General features: G+C 36.5%; 1 protein-coding gene across 6 annotated transcripts in view; it reads right to left on the bottom strand.

Annotated features, from left to right (window-relative positions):
• The window catches only part of BRD7 (bromodomain containing 7), a 37,383-nt gene that overhangs the window by 12,467 nt on the left and 11,374 nt on the right, over positions 1–13,542 (bottom strand). For all 6 annotated transcript variants that reach the window (XM_013052107.2, XM_013052108.2, XM_004744151.3 and 3 more), the window contains exons 3-6: positions 10,750–10,879; positions 10,354–10,411; positions 7,207–7,351; positions 3,749–3,859 (exon numbers count right to left, since the gene is read on the bottom strand). In XM_013052107.2, coding sequence (XP_012907561.1) covers positions 3,749–3,859; positions 7,207–7,351; positions 10,354–10,411; positions 10,750–10,879 — 444 coding nt within the window. The remainder of the gene's footprint in view (positions 1–3,748; positions 3,860–7,206; positions 7,352–10,353; positions 10,412–10,749; positions 10,880–13,542) is intronic.

Here is a 13,542-nt window from a genome sequence, read left to right on the forward strand (position 1 = left end):
AATGTTCTTACCAAAGCAGTCTTGTTTCTATTTAGTGAAACATGTACTTAATTTTCCACTGCACTGGTATGCTGTGAAATTTTCTTTGTGGCTGAGGGCTTGAGGTTTCTGGAGGCACATTTGTTTCTAGCAACTATTCTGCCTTTTAACTCTGAGCACTGTCCCTGGATAAAATACGGGCTGCATGGCAACGCCAGGGAAGACTTTTGCAGAATAATAGAAACTAAGAACTGGAAAGGACAGAGGTCATTCAAATAAGAACAACATAGCCCAGAAATGCTAAATACCTCACCTAGGGTCATAGAACCAGTAATGAAGGTCAGGCCTCTGGGGTCTCATGAGGGGCCCTGTCTTATCACACTGCTGAATTAGCAGTGCAGACTGTGAGAGCTTCCAGAATGAGGACCTGCTGTTTTTATTGAACTTTTATTTTAAGGTAATCTTAAAACTATCCAAGTAATATATTTCATTGTAGACAAAGATTTGGGTAGAGGAGAAAATATAAACCTTGTTAACTTATCACTAAGCCTCTATTCCTCTAAGCATTATACATACTAACAAATTATAATTATATGTATATTTGGTAACATGCATTTTTTTCATTAATGAATTATAATAATTTTCCTCCCACATTAGTAAATACTCTTTAAAGACTTTTTAACAAGTGTATCGTATTTAATCCTGTGTACCATGGTCTAATTAACATTCCACTATTGGACATTTAAATTATTTCCAAGTTCCCACTATTACAAATAGTTCTCATAAACATCACTGTAAATAAATCTCTCCAAGAATATCTCTTTAGGATGAATTCCCAAAAGTGATACTGGATGTTAACTATATTAAAAAAAAATCCTAGAAGTGAAAACAGGTCATCAGGTTTTGATATTTACTGCCAAATTACTCTCCAGAGAAGTTTTATCAATGCATATATCAATGTTTTAAAGTCTCTCTGAATCCTTATCAAACTGAATAGTATTTAAAAGAATGTGCCAATTTGATTTTTAAAAACATGTCTTATTTTAAATAATATTTAAAATTTTAGTGAGTATGATTATCTCTGGAACTTTTTGTGTTTTCCCTTGTGCATGTCACTCAGGTAATTCCTCACCCAGCTCTATCTCGAGGACCTGAATCAGAGACTGGTACACTGCTAGTACCCAATAAATGGTGTTAAATGAATGGGCTTAGGTCACGAAGTTCTCAGTTATCTTTTTATTTCCACTTTAGAATTTTATAAAGTAGAACCTACCTTAAGAACAGTTTTGAATTTAAAAAAAATATAACACACACAAAATTAAGAGAATTAGAGAAATCTTCTAAATTTCAATATAAATCACTGGAAAAAGCGGAGTTTGATTTTACTTTGAAAGTCTTTTTTTTTTTTAAAATAATGAAGATTGTCTTTGAATCAGCATACTGTTTATTTTCCTCAATTTTACAACATCAAATGACTGAAAGGACTGACTCTGCCACAGCTAACACTCGCGTGCTTATACATGCATCCTGCAAGGCCGCCTGGCTCCACGAGGTAAGGACTACTGAGGCCAAGCAAGGTCACTCAGCATCTCCAGTGCACAGCCAGGACTTGAACTTTGATTCTAAAGCTACTGTGCTACAAAGAGTAGTCTGCATTATTCTTTGTAGTATAATGCAGCATTCTAGTATTTATCTTGGTGAGCAAAAAAGTTATTCGACTATGTCCACTCTTCATAAAAATGTCTACTTGTGTGTATATGAAAAAAATGATAAATGACTGCTCTATAATCTTTACACTGAACATTCAAAACCAGTGATCTTTTAAAAAGACACCATTCATGGGAAGGGTGTGCTGGCCTCCCTTGGGAGTACCGCTATTAGAAGAGTTAACTCAGAAGATCTAAATTTAAACATTTAAAAATCACTGTTGTAAGGATCCCTCCCATTTAGGGTGGAGAGAACAGTCAACAGGAAGCTATAACACAGGATGGGTAGGGCTCCTCAACAGGAAGAGATCTGAAAAAAAAGGAAGACAACAGAGAGAGAAAAGGGAAAGTGGAGAAGAAAGTTTATTTTCTGTGCTTCCAGCCATCCCACCCCCAATAAAATTCAAGAGATACTGGAATCTTTTGCATGTTATATTAACTATATTATGTGAAGAAAAGAATATAATGGTAAATCAAAGTTGATAAATTTACTTGGGATACTGCAACTTCAACTTCTCCCAAAAATTCAATGTGCACATTTTGGAGTGACTAAAGACTACATCTGCAGGATGCACTTTCATTTCAAATGTAATAACAAGCATTTGCAGATTTTTAAACCTGGAATATGGCTTGGGGCTGGATTAAGTCTTCCTGCAAGGAGTGGGATAAACATTTTATAGTCCCCTTTGTAGATTTTTGCCAAAGACGGGTAACTGGTTTACATTACAGTTTCTTAAGTCTGTAGGAAAGGGCAGGACCTGATGCCGCCTGAATATTAGGAGTACGAGAATCATCACCAATGCAAATGTTTTTCCTTCCCAGTTAAATGAATCTGAGAATCATTGAGAGCCAAGCCCATACTCAGACATCTGCACACCAAGACAATTCTTCAAATGTAAAACTGTGATACAGATGGTCACTGTAACAAGTGGGAAACTGTGTGCATCTACACATGACTCATTCCTACTCTCCTCTAACTCATCTGAGTCTGGGCCCAAGCTCTTCATTCTGATTTCTTCCTCATGCTTCTTGACTTATACCCCCACTCGACTTATACCCCCACTCGTCTCTTCTTCGCAAAATCCCTTTCCTCTCTTGCTCTCCTTTCTTGTAGTCTCCTGCCTACCCTAGCTCTGAGAGCTGGCACCCTAATGCTCGCAATTATCTTGGGAGACTGCACTTTAAACCTTCTTCTAACACACGTGAGAACACCAAGGCCCAGTGTGGTTCATGTCTTGCCCGAGGTCCACAACTAAGAGCAAGAGCTAAAACTAGAACTCCAACTTCCTTCTGCGGTAAGGCTCCAGGATCATCTCAGTTCACTTCCCATCCTACTCAGAGCCATGAGTAAGACCTCAAAAGACACGACCTATTTTGTGAGCTCTCCTTTTCTCCCAGCAGGTGCACAGCGAGGCCCTCAATCCCCCTCCCAACCATGCCTTTCATCAGTGGTTGTTCTGAGATGGCACCTATTCTTTTCTGCCACTAACCTCTCTTTTGAATAAACTATCGTGTTTATGCTGTCTCATGAAGCTTGATGATGAAGTGTCCCTCCCACCTCTGCCGCCTTGCTATGGTACCAGCTCTGGTCCTTCCAGGGAGAGTGCTCTTGTGGGGAGGTGGCAACAAGCAGGTTACTGCTCATTGGAATTCTCTTTGTAGTGGGAGGAGTTCCTACGCTTCAACATCAAATTCCATCCTTTAAAGGGAAGTAGAGAGTTTTCCCCTCTAAAAGTCCTCATAATTCATCTAATCAATCTTATCCTGGAATTCCAGGTGATGTTTCTTTCACAGCAAATATAAATCTATCTGATTACTAACCGATTCAACAGCCTCTCAATAAATATTAGTAGTGAATGCCAATATTTATTTGTATCAATTCCAAATGAGAATTTCCTGCTTCAATTTTCTCTGTATGAAAACTTTCTTCATTGAATATTTCCTCCTTTAATATAATCTGCCTATAAAACTAATATTGTACTGGATCTCTATTGCTCTAACCAAAAAACAAAGGCATTCAGATTTTATAACAGTTACTATTTATGACAAAGAACTTCCTTTACCTGGCTAAGAATTTTCATCCCTGAGTGCAACAGCTTCTTTGCAGCTTTATAATAAATGGTCTCAGGTTTGTTGTAAATCATAGCATTAGTACACATTAGTTTGAAGTTATCCTGCAGAGAGAATATTAAGGAGAAAAATGCATTTAAAACAAAACAAAGCACCTTCTTGTCCCTGTTTGAAATCATACAGGTCCTTGAAAAATTAAGGCAGATACAACCAACAAAAAACCCCGTCCTTTCTTTTCACTGTTTATTAAACTACATTAAAGCAATTTAGTAAGTTTTAAAACTAACAAATACTAAGTTAATTTAAATTCCTTTCCAAATTCTTGACTTTTTAAATGAACTACATAAATGTTTAGATCCTACAATGAAATTTAATGGATTTCTTCACTATAACCTTAACACACACAAAAAGAATTGGAAGAAAATACTTCTTTTTTTTAATTTTTTTAATTTTTTTTTATTTTTATTTTTTTAAAGATTTTATTTATTTATTTTACAGAGAGATCACAAGTAGGCAGAGAGGCAGGCAGAGAGAGAGAGAGGAGGAAGCAGGCTCCTGCTGAGCAGAGAGCCCGATGCGGGACTCGATCCCAGGACCCTGAGATCATGACCTGAGCCGAAGGCAGCGGCTTAACCCACTGAGCCACCCAGGCGCCCGGAAGAAAATACTTCTATTTAATAGAATAATTAAAAAAAAAAATTTTTTTTTGAGAGAGAGAAAACGTGATCCAGAGTAGGTGGTGGGGGAGGGGGATGGGGGAATGGACAAAGGGAGAAGGAGAGAGAATCCTAAGCAGGCTCCTTACCCAGCACAGAGTCTGACGTGGGGCTTGATCTCATGACCCTGAGACCATGACCTGAGCCCAAATCAAGAGTTGGACCAGTGGTAACAGACTGAGCCACCCACCCGCCCCTAGAATAATCTTAACTGAGTTCATGTAATTAAAAAATATTACTCCTGGTTTTAAAACAAACATCTTAAATTTCCATTTATGAATTAGGAAATTTCAAATTTTGATGAAAACTGTGACAGGGCTAAATTATCACAATATTTTTAAGGAAATTCGAATTAACTGAGCAAAAATGTTAAAATATTTACACTAATTTTAAGTGTTAGCTATCATAAGCTAAACAAATTTACTGAATGCTGCAAAATCATGCCAATGTGAAATAAACCATACAATCTCAAAGAGTTGGAACATGTAATCGGAGTAGCCAAATTATCAAAACTGTACTTTTGGGTTAAATTTCAAAGTACCTACATGTGCTGGAGAGCTCAATGCCACTGCATAGTTTCATGGTTAAGTAATTTTTTACACTGTATAAATGTGGCAGTGATTATGCCAAGGTCAGAGTTAAAATGGTAAAAACCCAACAACAAAAAATTCCCCCTAAACAAACTCTTCCTCCATATCCAAAACAAATATTCAAACCCCACTATTTAATAACTAGTGATGACAGCTTAGGACACTTAAATAGAACAAAACAGGTAGACTTAGTATTATCTGAAAGCATATGAGAAGACAGACTCAAGGATCACAAGAAGTCTGGTATTAAAGTAGATGGAAGTACCTGTGGATCCTTGTCCCTGGCCAAATCTGTAGTTAATAAGAATTTGCTAGGTCCTGCATCTTCCAGAATGTGATGAAAGCCATTCATCCACTCCTCAAGCATAATATATATACACACCAAATTGAACACAAAATTTTCCATGTAATTTTAGCAGGTTCCCCCTTAAAGGCCCATCTGTGGCTTCCATCCAGACGACCCCAGGTTAAGGACCCTGGCTATTGGTTTTCTGAAAGGCTTCCATTCCGTTCAGAATTACTAAATATATATTTTGGGAAATGGGAGGCAATTGAGGAAGGACATCAGATAATTATTACTTATAAAAGGGACCACTGGGCCTCTAACCGGCAAGAGAGTACTGGATTATTCCACTGATCTCATCTGTTAAGGATATGCGTAGATTCCACGAATCCTAACTGTCATGTGCTAGGCTTTATTGGGCTCTGGGGAAATGGCACTTGGTCATTCAAAAAGTTAAATAACCTTTGTGCATACTTTTCAGGTAATTTAAAAAAACTGAACAGCTTAATGAGCTGAATTAAATAATTAATATTACATTAGGCTATTGATTCCCCCCCTCCAAAAAATGCAGTAATGTAGAAAACTCCGAAAAGTGAGAGTATTAGTTTGTTTCAGTTACAACAAATCTTAATAATCATTTGTGCAAAAACACATAGGGTGCACATTTCTCCTTTCTCCTGTCATCGTAAAAAAAAGATCAGAGGAAAACTATTTACTGAAAGAAAATAGTGGAAATTTTTTTTCCACTAAGCAGTAAGAAGGTCAGAAATATGCTGAAATAAACCCTTCTAGCCTAACTTTCACCAGATGAGAAGTTTGGAAAGCTTCCTTTTCTGTGAATACAAGAGAATGTAACTCAGGTTTCCAGAGTAAGTGGAATGTTATCACATTCGAATGGATAGGAAAGATAGAATTAAATACTAGTTTTATTCATAAATCTCAACTGATTGATATGTGGATTAAAAAAAGGTAAAAAGATAATCTAACCATTTAGAATCTAGTACTTAGGTCAGATGAATACTACAAAGTTCATTTCGAAAAAATAAAGGTAAAATAGGTATTATCTAAACCAGTTAAGTTTGGGCGGTTTGATACAGAGAAAATTTCTGAGAACACAAGGTTCCTTTCTTTGAAGGTCAAAATGAAAAGTATGCTGTTGAAATCAACATACACCGCAGCTACTTAAAGATGGAAAAACTTGCACTATAACATCAGGCACACACATCACCCTCTCATCCCTTACGTGTTCTTCACTTTTTTAAAAATTCCCTTCCTCTCTTTTGAAGAAAATATGCTCAACAAATATAGCCAAATTGAGTTTGGGAAGCAACTGACTTTCATCAAAGAGAAGTGTAATTAAACTTTTGTTTACTATTTCTGGACAAGCCAACTTCTCCTCTGTTTGAGAGGCATGCTACACTTTAGCTGTCTAGAAACAGAAAAGGAAACTACTTTGTCACAACTTTCATTTAAGTATCAATTTTACCCATATTGGTCTGAAATGGAAAATTTGACATTTTTTCATTTTAAAGTTTGAGAATATATATTGTAGAATATATGAAATTCAAAATTTTTCTAAAATGCCCCCAAATAATAAAAAGACAGCAGACGGCTTAGTTTGTCTGGTTTTCTATCACCAAGCTCAAAAATGTTTTCTGAGATAGAAAAATACAAACATTTTGGATATTAAAATAAATTTAATTCTCTGCAAAATAAGAAGTCAATGAGAAAGCCTCCTATTACCAGATATGCAGACTTCTACCAAGACCGTATATATACAGTATCCAAGAGTTTGACTCTCAACTGAATAGTTACGTTACTCTGGTAGGTTTTCTAATCACAACATAAGTAACTATGGTTACCTTTAGTTCTTCTATGGACTGGTAATCATTGTTCTTAATCTTTTCTTTCATGGTACTAAAATCCATTGGGTGCTTAATGATCATGGAGTAGCCGGGAGCAATAAAATCAGTCACAGGAAATGAAAAGAAAGCACTTGGGTCTTTCCTGTGAAGATACGAAAAAGGTAGTTTTATTTCTACTGCAAACAAACCTACTGGTCTGGGCACAAAAGTCAGGGGAAACATTTCAGTGCAGAAAGAATCTGTACTATGCTAACATGCTCTTCACTGCAAATTGAAGGAATGATTTTATTTTATTTTTTTAATTTACTTGACAGAGATTACAAGTCGGCAGAGAGGCAGTCAGAGAGAGAGGAGGAACAGTTTCCCTGATGAGCAGAGATCCCGATGTGGGGCTCAATCCCAGGACCCTGAGACCATGGCCCGAGCCAAAGGCAGAGGCTTAACCCACTGAGCCACCCAGGTGCCCCATGGAATGATTTTATTTTTTAAAAGACATTTTAAAATTTGACAGAGAGGGAGAGTGAGCACAGTAGGGAGAGTGGGAGAGGGAGAAGCAGGCTCCCCACTGAGTAGGGAACCCTACGTGGGGGCTTAATTCTAGGACCCGGAGATGATCACCTGAGCCTAAGGCAGATGCCTAACTGAGCCACCAGGTGCCCCTGAAGGAATGGTTTTAAAGACTCATAATAAAAAGGTTAAGATGTTTTACATACTAGCTGTACCCTTAAGACAAAGAATCTTTTAAAATATGCATGCTAATAAATCTGTAGCACCTCCTACATAGGGAAAAATGAAACAAAAGATCTAAGACTAACTGACCAATGTCAAGGTTTTTGGGAGATAAGCACTATGTATTTTTTTCAACCATAGGGGAAAAGATGGAAAGAATAACTATAAAGGCACACCTACAATCTTCCATACTGATTTATAACTGTAAGCTGTGGACTCCTGGTGGGCCACACAATTCACATGAGTATCTGTATTTTCTTTTTCTTTTTTTTTTGAATATCTGTATTTTCTTAATCAGTGGCTCTGACTTTTGTGTGTGTAGGGGAGTACTCAAAAAACTGCCATTAAAAAGGTCCTCATATGACCCCCAAACTTAAGAACCAGTGCTTTCTATTGTAGGCTCTCAATTCTGGCTGTGCATGAGAATCAAGAGAGGAGCTTTAAAAAAAAAATCCAGGTTTGGGGGGTGGCTCACCCTAGACCCACTACATCAGAATCTCCCGGGAAGGAGGGTCTGTCCAGGCACTGGTACTGAGTACTGGTACTGCAGTATCTGGGCTTGGTAATCCTAGTACTGACAGGGTTGAAGACCACCGTGTATGATTAGGTCATTAGATTGATTTTCTCTTCTGGAAATTTGGCAAAGCAAAGTTTTCTTACTCTACATAATCATAACAATAAAAATGGTTTAAAAAGTAGTAATAAGAGCAACTTTCAGAATGTATTTACCATATGCAGGCCCAGTAGAAGGTGCCTGATGTATTTTTTATCAAATTCTTACAAAAACCATCAAGGTGGTGGCAGCCTCACTTAGAGATGAGGGAACTGGGGCTCAGAGGTCAATTTTTTTGTTCTAGGTCATAAATCTGATAGAAGATAGAGCTGGAATCTAAACTCAGCTGTTTGTTTTTCCTTAGCAGGATGCCTAGGCGGTGAGACTAGAAAATAAAGAATAAGCAAAAATACCCAGTCTGTCTACAGTAGTTACTATGCATAACAACACTGATCATCTCTGGAGGACTTCTTCAGAGCAAATTATCTATACCCACCCTTGAATCAGACATTTTAACATAACCCTAACCAACTACACCATTTGCCAGCATTTGGGCTGAGCCGAAGGATGAGGAATCACTAATGAGCATTCAAAAAATGTGGCTCTGAGTTCTAATTCCCAAAATGTTTGGAGAAATGTCAATATCCTTGGCCTAAGAGAGACCTTTGCTTTAAAGATTTTATTTATTTATTTGAGAGAGAGAGAGAGATGTCAGCAATGGGGAAAGGCAGAGGGGGAAGCAGGCTCCCACTGAGCAGGGAGCCCAATGTGGGACTCAACCCCAGGACATGATTATCATGACCTGAGGTGAAGGTAGACACTTAACCAACTGAGCCACCCAGGCACCCCTAAGAGAGACCCTGTTAAGTGGATCTCTTTTAAGTTGACAGCATTAAGCTACATCCTGGTCTTATGTTAAAAAAATAAAACTTCAAAGGGAGCCAAAACACTTCAAAATCATACAGTCTAGTAGAGTCAGAACACCTACTGTTTACCTGTTCAAATTTGGGGACAAGTAATGAATGACTTACTTAAGTGTAAAGACTGGAGATGTAATTTTCTCATTTATCCTGTTAACACCAAAAAGGGAGAGAGGCCACTACCTTCTCGTCTTAATTTCAAAGCTGGAGAGGTGGTGAATACCGAGAGCACAAGAGGCTTTAACTTACAAAATGATGTGTAATGTGTTCTGGGGTTGACAGAGGACAACCCAGTGAGAACAAAGTTCACTAAGAGAATGCATGCCCTCCACCCATGAATCCTCTGCAAATAATAGGTCTTTGAACTTAAAATTCAAATTCCGAGTAGAGACAGGTATCAAAAATATGTATTTTAATGAAGATGGAGTTTTTTCCCCCTTTTATGAACTTAACATTGGTTTAATCTAGATACTGTAATTTTTAGAGCAAAATTTTGCATGTAAGAAAGGGTCACAAATTCTCTTTAGTTTGTTTCTTCTTCCAGACTTAATAATTACTGAATATTCACAGCACTATAAGCACTGAACAAATATATAGAAGGTATTTTCATCTATTAGCGAAGTGAAAATATCTGTATTGTTTATTCCTGGTTTAAAGTTTCAACATCAGAAGTTACTTAAAAGAGAAATTTGCCATTAAGAGTATTATGTAACACTCTTCAAGTTGCCAGTTAAAACAAACCAAAGGAGAACATTTTAAAGTCAGCTTCTTAAAGTACTTTCTACTGCCAGGCAAAATATTTATCATCCACTTTAAAATCAAGTACATTTGGATTGAGGCCACAAAATGTGGCTTTAAATAATAAAAAATAGAGAAGTGGTTTGGATCCTATATTTCCCATTTTAATTTCCAAGTTATAAAAATGTTGGAAAAAACATTTACCTCTGTAATTGTCTCATCAGTTGATTCAAAGCTTCTTGAAGGGGTGTCTGTTCTACTTCTAAAGCAAAGAAGAAAGGGAAAGAGTATTTTCAAAAGGAAGATTCTAGAGAGTATTGTTTAGCTTATTTTCTCTGAGGTACCTCATATCCATCATTAACTATCTCACGCAGCAATTCCATTTCTCTTACAAATATACTGAACTATGAAAATTTCAACTCAAAATTGAAGCTAATTTAAAGCTCATATGCAGTGACAGAAAAAAGAACACTTCAAAAAATTCAATAAAACAGCTTTAAAAATTTAACTTAAAAACTAAAAACCCACTTTCCCTGGCTACAACCCTTCAAATAATTTCCGCCTCCTCATTCACAGAAGTTAATTCAGAGTTATTCCAACCTTCTTGTTTGGCTAAGGAGCTTGCAAGAGGCTTCTCAGGAGGCAAGTCTAATCTTACAGGGGCCTGGCACTGGAGGTCTTTTTCTGCATCATTCTCCATGCGGTCCCGATCTCGCTTCTTTTTATCCTCCTAAATTAAACAAAGGGAAATAATTTAGAGTTACTTCAGAATTAATACCATAAAAACAAATAATACTCATTTCATTGAAAAAACAAACAACAAAACCCAAAAGCAAAAAAAAAAAAAAACAAAAAAACACAAAAAAAACCCTCAGAAGAGTCTTAAGAATGAAATCTTAATGTATTTTACTGCCATCTACTGGAAAAGGAGAGAATCACAGTTCAAGGGCAAGGGCGGGGGTGGGAGATAGTGCTTCTATATACCAGAAATAACCAATTAGAAAAATAATTACTATACACAAAAGATAACATACCCAGCAATAAACCTAATAAAAGATGCCCAATACCCTTTGGGAAAAATTATTAAACATTATTGAAAATTCATTGTAGAAAACCAGAATAAAGGAGATATACCATGTTCATGAACTGAAAGATAATCAATTCACTCCCAAGTCATCTATAAGTAAAATGTAATGTCAGTGAAAATTTAAGACAGAATTTTTCATGAAATTTGACAAGCCAATCATAGAATTTATCTTAAGAGTGAGTCATCAGGAATAATCTACACAATTTTGAAAAAAAATCACAATAAGATGTGTCATATCAGATAGTATTTGTATAAAGTGATAATAATTAAGACAATGTGATCTGACAGACAAACAGACTAACATACAGAGTCCAGAAACAGACTTGTGCACATAGAAAAGTCTTGTTATATCAGGGGTGGCATCAAAAATTAGTAACAAAAGGGTAGTGCTGGGATAACTGGATATCTACATGAAAAAGAAAATAAAATTAAATCTCTCCTTCCTGTCATCACAAAAGGAAATTTCAAGTAGACTAAGGACTTAAATGTACAAAGCAAAGCTTTAAAACTTCAGATAAATATAAGGAATCTTCATGACCCAAGAGTAGGGAAAGATTTTCTTACCCAGAAGCAAAGCCAAAACACTAGCTATTAACTGAGATAAAGTACTTCTAACACAAAAATCTCATATAAAGTATTAGCAAAAATTACAAAGAGCATTTACTCAGGTAAAATTCAGGTAAAAAGGAAAATGGGTAGAAAATGGGTAAAGGATATCACAGGTAATTCCCACAAGAAACCTGAAATAAAAAAGTATGAAAACAAGCTCAAGCTCCCGAGAACTCTGGGAATTATAAATTTAAAAACTAGAATGTATTTCATATCTCTGATTGACAAAAATTAAAATGCCTGAAAATGTCAAATCTTGATGAAAATGTAGAGAAATTGGGCTCTCCTACCTTATAGATGGGTGAGTAAATGGGTATAATCACTAGAACAATGAACAATATCTAGTAAAGCTGATGATGCCTTTCCCCTACTACTCAGCTATTATATTCTTGGGCATATACCCTAAAGAAACTTCCTTTCACACAGTATACATGAAGGATAGGTATAAGAATACTTACTGCCACACTCTGAAATAGTAAAAAATTATGAACAATCCAGTATCTACCAAAAGGAAAATGGATTAATATATTATGAATATTTAGACAGCAGGCAAAATTAATAGGCTAAAGTTACACTGTATCAAAATGTATGTTAAGAAATATAATTTCTAGGGGCGCCTGGGTGGCTCAGTGGGTTAAGCATCTGCCTTTGGCCCAGGTCATGATCTCAGGGTCCTGGGATCGAGTCCCGCATCAGGCTCTCTGTTCAGCAGTGAGCCTGCTTCCCCCTCTCTCTGCCTGCCTCTCTGCCTACTTGTGATCTCTCTCTCTCTCTCTCTGTCAAATGAATGAATAAAATCTTTAAAAAAAAAAAAAGAAAAATATAATTTCTAGAGACAAAAGTTGAGAATAAGTGTTACTAGTTTTGTAGTTTGAAAACGCATATATGTATATTATTCACAGATCTATGTAGAAGTAGTAAAATTACAAAAACAAGTATGCAAGCGATGCACATGAAACTCATGAAAATGGTTCACTCTAGTGCAAGGGAGAGAGGAATGAGATTCTGGAATACACAAAAGGCTTCAACTGGATCTATACTCTAATTTCTTTTTTTTTTTAATTAATTTATTTATTTTCAGAAAAACAGTATTCATTATTTTTATACTCTAATTTCTTAAAACAAAAACCAAAACCCCAAAACCAAAAACATCAAGCAAAAGGTACAATGCTGAAATCTGCTAAAGCTGGGTGGCTGGTATCCAGGTAGCAGTTTTATTATTTTTTTAAAATTAAATTTCTGGTCAAATTGTCCAAAAATGTCATTTTATGCCTCTGAGAATCAAGATTCTCCACAGGATCCTATCAACTCCAAAACTACTTTCTTGGCTTATGTCCTCATTTTTGTCCTAGTATCTAGGGCAGTGGTTCTCAAAGTGTGCTCCATGACCAGCACCATCAGCTGGGAAACTGCTAGAAGTGTAAATTCTGAGTTACAGTTAGGTTTTCAAGCTTCAGTGCACATCAGAATCACCTAAAGAGTTTGCTGAAACCTTAATATCTTGGCCCTGTCTCCAGAAATGCCCATCCAGTAGGTCTAAGGTAGAGCCTATGAGTATTACCAACACATTTTCAGGCCATTAGGGTGTTGCTGCTATAAAAATCACACTGAGTATCACGGACACAGGGCTTCCCTTCTAAGGGTCCAAAGCATCTAATACAGAATGTATAACTGTCTTAAAAGCTCCAGAGGAGGGG

The sequence above is a fragment of the Mustela putorius genome, unplaced genomic scaffold, assembly GCF_011764305.1.
Source record: "Mustela putorius furo isolate JIRA1106 unplaced genomic scaffold, ASM1176430v1.1 tig00000174_pilon_pilon_pilon, whole genome shotgun sequence".
NCBI classification, from domain to species: domain Eukaryota; kingdom Metazoa; phylum Chordata; class Mammalia; order Carnivora; family Mustelidae; genus Mustela; species Mustela putorius.